The 7800-nt window shown below is 30.6% G+C and overlaps 1 protein-coding gene across 1 annotated transcript; it reads right to left on the bottom strand.

Annotated features, from left to right (window-relative positions):
* Positions 1–3954: 3954 nt before the first annotated feature.
* LOC114399545 (omega-hydroxypalmitate O-feruloyl transferase-like) lies at positions 3955–7548 on the bottom strand. Its single transcript, XM_028361751.1, has 2 exons — positions 7014–7548; positions 3955–5072 (listed from the first exon to the last, which is right to left on the bottom strand). Exons 1-2 carry the CDS (start codon positions 7467–7469, stop codon positions 4194–4196), a joined length of 1335 nt encoding a protein of 444 aa, XP_028217552.1. The 5' UTR covers positions 7470–7548; the 3' UTR covers positions 3955–4193.
* Positions 7549–7800: the final 252 nt, after the last annotated feature.

Below are 7800 nucleotides of genomic sequence, written 5' to 3'. Positions count from 1 at the left end.
TATCTTCTTCAGACCATTTATCTCTAGGTTTTTCTGTTGTTGTGCTTGTGCTTGCATCCACTATGGTGGGTACATAAGGTCCTATTTTTATTGCTTCCCAAATATTTAAATCTATAGCTTCAATAAATATTTGCATTCGGGATTTCCAATAGTGGTAACCCTCACCATTAAAGATTGGTGGCCTATAGATGGAGTTTCCCTCGAAAAACAGAGAATTTGAGGAGGCCATGAATCTTGAAGTTGTAAAACTTTTCTCAAGATACCTGCTCTGATGCCACTTATTGGATCAAGTGGCCTCGAAATAATTAAGAAGGTTGAATTAATTATGAATGTATCTTGACTAATTAAAATTTTATCTTTCTTAATGTTACTAGAATCGATCAGGCTTTACTACTAAGTTATGAGAAAGTAAAGAACAGAAATAATAACTTAGACAAAAGTAAAGCGGAAATAAAAAGTACACAGCGGAAAAGTAAAGTGTGTAGGGAAGAAGAAGACAAACACAAGATTTATACTGGTTCGGCCACAACCCGTGCCTACATCCAGTCCCCAAGCAACCACCGGTTTTTGAGATTTCCAATAACCTTGTAAAATCCTTTACAAGCAAAGATCCACAAGGGATGTACCCTCCCTTGTTCTCTTTGAACAACCAAGTGGATGTACCCTCCACTTGAACTGATCCACAAGAGATGTACCCTCTCTTGTTCTTAGTATTGCAACCCAAGTAGATGTACCCTCTACTTGTACCACAAAGGATGTACCCTCCAATGTGTTAAGACAAAGAATTCTTAGGCGGCTAGTCCCTTGAATCTTTGTAAGGGAAAACAAAAGATATATCAGGCGGTTAGTCCTTTGAAATCTTTTGTTTAAAGGGAAGAGGAAGAATCAAAAGAATTCTCAGGCGGTTAGTCCTTTGAATCTTTTGGCAAGAGGGAGAAGAAAGAAACAAAAGAATTCTCAAGCGGTTAGTCCTTTGAATCTTTTGGCAAAAGGAAGAAGGAAGAAGAAGAATAATAGCAAAAGTTTTTGGCCAATGAACTTTTCTTTACAAAGAAAGTATTGAACAAAAACTCTTAGAAAGATGAATGAATGAATGAAAGAAGTCTGTTATGCATACTTTGAAATTCTTGCCATGGTCACATATTTATAATCATTTGATGGCTCAAGTTAAAGTTTGTGACTCTTGACAATTTCTTTAAAACTAGTCACTTTAAAAGTTGTGACTCTTTTGAAAACTAGTCACTTAAAGGTTGTGACTTTTGAAAAAATCTTTAAAAACAAGTCACTTTAAGAATTGTGACTTTTGGTAATTTATTTTTCAAAATAAGTCACTGATAATCGATTACCATCATAGTGTAATCGATTACACATCAACAGATGTGACTCTTCATGTTTAAATTTGAGAATCAAAACGTTTAGAAACACTGGTAATCGATTACAAGTATTGTGTAATCGATTACACAAGTTTGAAATGATTTGAAAAAGTTTTATCACAAGTTGTGACTCTTGAAATTTGAAATTTAACGTTTTAAAACATTGATAATCGATTACATGATTATGGTAATCGATTACAGCTTTGTAAATCAGTTTGAAAAGAATGTTGACTACTGGTAATCAATTACTGCCTTCTGGTAATCGATTACCAGAGAGTAAAACTCTTGGTAAAAGATTTTTCTTTGAAAAATTCTCTTGAACAAAATTGTGTTATTCAATATTTTGAAAAACTCTTTTAATACTTATCTTAATTGAGTCTTTTCTTGAATCTTGAATCTTGATTGAATGACTCTTTGATTCTTGAAACTTGTTTTGATTGAACGACTCTTTGATTCTTGAAACTTACTTTGATTGAACGATTCTTTGATTCTTGAAATGAGTCTTTGACATCATCAAAATTATCTTGAAAAGCATTGCTTCCATGTGACGAAATAAGGTAACTTCTCAATGTTTCAATGTCACATATCATCATTTGATGCTTAAGAGTATATTGGTCCGGATACAACCCAAATTCAATTTCAAATTAGTACTAAATGAATCATTAATATAAATGAAACAATTTAATTATATAATTGATTCATAAATAATATAAATTGATTTCAAGTTTAAAATATTTATTGGTTATTAAAAAAATTATTTCATTAAACCGTTTTTTATAATTTAAACTATACTTAATAATATGTTTATCAATTAATTTTGTTTTTTTATAAAACATTTATTGGTCATTAAAAATATGTTTGAAAATAAAAATGCTGTTTATAGTATATTTTTAAAGAATAATTTTGCTATAATTAAATTTGCGTACATAAAATTTTAATATATTTTTCATGTATAAATTTTTTTAAAAATTACATGTATAATTTTGCGTTATGTTAATATGAAATTTAATGTTGAAGTTTTTAAATACCGAAAAAAATCTGAAAATTAATGCAATTTTAAAAATATTATAAATAAATGCAAAATTGAATAGTTAAGCGGTAAAAAGGTTTTGTTATAATATGCCATTTTGTAATAATCCAAGTAAAATTAAAATTCATTAATTTGAAAAATATATTATAATTAATTTATGCAAAAAATAAGTAGCTGAGAAGTAAAGGTTTTGTTATAATATACCATTTTGTAATAATCCAAGTAAAATTAAAATTCATTAATTTGAAAAATATTATAATTAATTTATGCAAAAATAAGTAGCTGAGCAGTATTTGGATTACGTTATAGGTCAATTATATGTAATCCAACTAATAAATATTTAATTTTAATTAATTATAATTTTGTTCAAAATAATTGGATGAATATTCAAATCACACGTGATCTTTTATAATTCATACTTTTATAACTATATTTTTTATAATTTAAACTGAATTTAAAAATATGTTTATAGATTTAATTCTTTCTAAACAGTAAAAAACTAAAATGTTTTTATTATATGTTATCAAGAAACTGATGTTGTATTGATACTTTTTACAATGGTTAAAATCACAATCGATATAATAATTAGTGCTAGCAAATTTATAAATTCTATCACATTTCCTACATTGATTTTAGGAATAATCGGTGTAAAACATATAGTTTTCACATCTATTTTAAAATCAATGTTAAAAATGTTTAACTTTTAACAATATTAGATACAACATCAGTTTTAAATAGGTTTTTTTAACCGATGTTAAATGTATTTTTTATGGTAGTGATACATGTATTTTAAAAGCATGAATATTAGTACAATATTGAAATAAATGTCATCAGTTTAAAAAATAATAGTCATACTTAATTTCACTAATACATTTTTTTTACTGCAATTTCACTAATATTATTAAGACTCGTAATTTTTTATAATAACTATTAAAATAAACACATTTAAAAAATTACATATTAATAAAAAAAATATTATGCTAAAAAAGTAATGATACTAATATTATTATTAATTTCCCGTGCATTGTACGGTTTTACATACTAGTATTTTAAAATAAATTTTGTTTAAAGAAATTTTATTTTAAAATACAATTTATCCAGTAATTAATTTTAAAATTATTCATTTTAGTACTTTTTAAAAAAAGTTACCCCAATCTGATAAAAAAAACCACTTTCGTCGTAACACTTCTCTCATACTAAGTAGCATTGCTGTTTAAAAAAATCAAATCAAGTACTACCTTAATCTTGTAATAAAAAATCATCTTGTTTATACATTAACCTACCATATTCTTCTCTACATGAAGTCATAAATCTCATTCGAAGTAGCAACAATAAAAAATTAGCTTAAATGTTCTTGTTTTTCTTAATTAGTTATTTGAAAAAAAAATGTAGTGTTATGCTAAAATCAAGTATTAAACATACAATTTAATAAATATTTGTATTTTCCTTATTTTAAAAAGAAAATCACTATTTTTTTTAACTTATTGAAAGAACTCTTAAAAAAAATAAACGATCGAAGCTTTATATATTTAAGTTATACAAAACATCATGTCATGTACCAATCCTATGCATGTAGCAACAAAATGATCAGTCATATCTTATCTCTGGAAAACCATCACTTACAAATAATTTTTTCTTAACACACATTATCCATATATTGAAATACCATTCATCATTGTTATCTAAAAAAAATACCATTCATCACTTAATTATTAATACACCAACATATATAACTAAGCATACTGATGACCATATCAAGCGAAGAGACATACAGTTGCCATCGATCAAACTCAATTCAAGAACATGTAAAAGAGGGTCTCGAATTTGTCCATTTCCTTGGGAGGAAGAGCCACTATAATATTTATCCCATCATCCCCACTACCAAAAGGAGGAAACACTAAAATAATGTCCTTCCGGTGATACACCACGGGACAACAATACTTAGGCTTCCCCCACGGATACTCCACCTCCTCAAAGCCTAATCTCCACCACGAAGACACCAAAACCTCCCCATGTGGAAACCCACTATGCACCTCTCCCCAGTCTATCATAGACCTTGTATACTCATCACTCATTCTCTTTGCACCCTCTGTCACCATCCCCACCAAGCTTGAGAACTCTCCCTTCTCCAATTCCTCCCATTTTGCTGTGGCATACGCGGTTAACACAGCATTACCCGCAAAGGATTTGGGGAGGGGAGGGTTCAGCCGTGGACGTATGTCCACGGCATATAGTATGGTGGATGACCTAGAGGGGTTGTAGGGTGCAGATAAGGCCTTGCATCTCCATATATGGGCAGTGATAACATTAAACCCAGTGGCACGAGCATTGGTGCTACCCTTGGCTTTCTCCTTGAGGCTGAGAATGTTGTGTGAGGTTAGTTGGAAAACTTTGAAGTCGAGCTCTTCCTTAGAGGCCTCGAAGACACTGGACTCGGTGCTGCCTGTGGGTAAGTTATCGAGCTTGATCAGCTCGTGGTGCGGGAAGCTGACACGTGGCGGAGATCTTGCGGCCAGGAGGTGCCTATCGTGGCAGGGTATCACAGCCAGGGGCTTGTTAGCAGCCAATGCGGCAAGGTTGTCCAAGAATGTTTTGAAGCTTAGACCGTCGAAGGTGGTGTGGCTGGTTGTGAACCCTATTGCGAAGCCTCCACATTTGAAGGATGTCAACTACAAAAATATAATCATTTCATCAATTAAGATTTAATGATATGAAATTTAATGCTTAATTGTGGAGTGGTTATGCCAATTTAATGCCCTACGGCCTAACTTTTAGGTTTTTTAAGAGGATATCAGGAGACATTGTATTTAGTGGAGTACTATTGAAATTTTTCTGTGATATGTGATTGATTGATAAATTAAACTTTCTGAACATCATGGTCCTATACTTAAATGTGCAATCCCATAGCCCTAAACAACAAACGCAGGAGTAATCTATTTGATGTAATGTGATCTTTAATTGTTAGACTAATTTTTCGGCTACCTAACTGTGGACAAAATTAAGATTTCTCAAAATCATGTTGAAGGTAAAGGACAGTACACTTCGAAAAGAACTGGTGAACAATTTTTCCTTAATTGAATTGTACTGTAAGTTTAGTCCTTTGATTTTCCGAGTGATGTAAGAGTGTGTGTGTAATTTTATTTTTTTACTGCATTAATGTAAGTGTGTGTGGAAAGATGAAAATGAAGAGAGAGATTTCAGTTAGAGGAGAAGCGAGCGAGAGCTACGTATATAATTTAATACCCTGGTGTAATCAATCTGTATATTATTTCCTAATTAAACTTCAATTCATAACTAGGGATTAGAGTTTTGGATTTTTGCAACCATTTTACCTTATTACCAAATTGATATAATGATATATTCAATGATCTACAGGTTTTATAGATCCGCAATGCTACTGCTAGAGTAAAGTTTAATGATAAAATAAGATTTAAGATTAAACCTTATCATCTATGGAAAACTTGCTACTATTATAAAATTTCATAGTGAAAATCGATATTATAGAATTTCATGGTGAAAATTGATGTTTAAATATTTTTTTTATTAAATCAAAGCTTAATCGAAACCAAACAGTTCATCAACAATTTTTTTTTAAAAAAAAATTATTCGGAATTAAGAAATTAAATATTTTTTTAAAATAATCATGGCACATGTTGTCAAATCAAAGTTATCCTTATGAATTTGGTGAAAAAACTAATCAGTGCTTTATACAGACTTTCGGCTTCAAAATTTTGATACGAAAATGGTGAAGAATGTTTAACATCAATCCTTCAAATTCATGTAAAATGTATTTATTACATATAAAATATAAAAGTATAACATATCTCTTTTTTAATAAACATTTACTACTTTTATATATATATGCTTAAAATCAAATCTCAAGAGTGGATGTTAATAAAATTGACAAACAATAGAAATACTATACAGTGGAGTAATATATTTTCGGCAAAAGAAATGTATATACGATTTGCCTCTGTTAACAATCCAATTTCTAAGATAAAGCAAAGAAGGAAAGAATGGGAACCAACAACATTTGCATGATTGAAAGAGCAAAAAAAAGCTGATGATGGAAACGAAATTAAATAAAGGTAGCTAGTAGATAGATATGTATTAATGAGGATCTACATTTGCCATGCTCGAAAAGTCGACAGCTATTACAACGTCCTATGATTTCTGAAGAGAAAAAAAATGCATTTAATTCAATTCAAACTACATTGTATCCTTCCCAAAATTATGAAAGTGTAGCTGATGCAACACTAACAAAAAGCTCAACTTCAACAAGCAGATGCAATGTATAAGAGTTAAAAAAGGCAAATTTGCATTGAAAACAAATTAAGGGGAGGGCTAGGAGCAAAGTAATCCCCTCAAACACACACTCTCAAATTAGTTAAAATTTATTAAAAACTATAAAATCAAAAAAGATAATCATTAATATAATATGTTTTAATATTACCTTCATTCATTTTTATAAGAAAAAGGTACTCATAAAGCCGTAAAATACAGACTATAACTTGTTTCTTATTACAAGGAATGATACTAGCAAATTTCAACAAATAAAAGAGAATATGTTTAAAAAATGTGTTAGAGAGTGATTGGAAACAATATTGTACCTGTGCAACGCATAGTGGTTGATCATTTTGTTGAAGGAAATCCTTACTCTTGTGAACAAATTGTGCAAAAGATGGATTGGGATAAACCAAGTGGCCAATCTCACTTAACTTGTACTCACTTGAAGCCACCACAAACCCAGCACCCTTTGCATTGCAATCTATCTCTAATCTTTTGGTTTCGGGGTTCAGATTCAATCTTCCTCCCAAGAAGTCATAGACCACTAGGGCATCCTCTAGAGCATTCTTGAACATCTTGGCCACTTTTTGGGGTGGAAAATCTTTGTTTGCTCCAAAGAAGTGAACCGTTTCCACTTCGAAGTTGAGGACCTTGTCTATGTTTGATAGGAACAATGACCTCTTCTCGGTTTCTTTGGATGGAAAAACCATTGAAGTTTCGTGGATGGTAACCCTTAGGTCTTGGAGAAGTGGTGGAGATTCTGGACAAGTGGTTCCCATGTTTGTCAACAGATACACACAAGGACTAAATGAAAGTGTATAATGTAAGAGTTATGCAATGAGCGTGTGTTGTGCTTTGGCCTTGACCTTATTATATATACACATAGTGGGTGTGTTATCTTTACGAAGGCATGCACATGCATGCACCATGCATCATGTACCATAACGTGCTTTTATGAGCTTTAAATGCATGAAAGGTTCATATTGTGACACGAACTCACGAGGAAGAAAATAAAAGGATTAAATGACATTTAGTGGATGAAATTATAGAAATGTAATATTCTGGTCACATTTTTATATAGTTTTATCCAAATGATGTATTTAGTTTTTT

The sequence above is a fragment of the Glycine soja genome, chromosome 19 (assembly GCF_004193775.1).
Source record: "Glycine soja cultivar W05 chromosome 19, ASM419377v2, whole genome shotgun sequence".
Classification (NCBI taxonomy): Eukaryota; Viridiplantae; Streptophyta; class Magnoliopsida; order Fabales; family Fabaceae; genus Glycine; species Glycine soja.
This window is presented reverse-complemented; position numbering and strand designations above follow the sequence as displayed.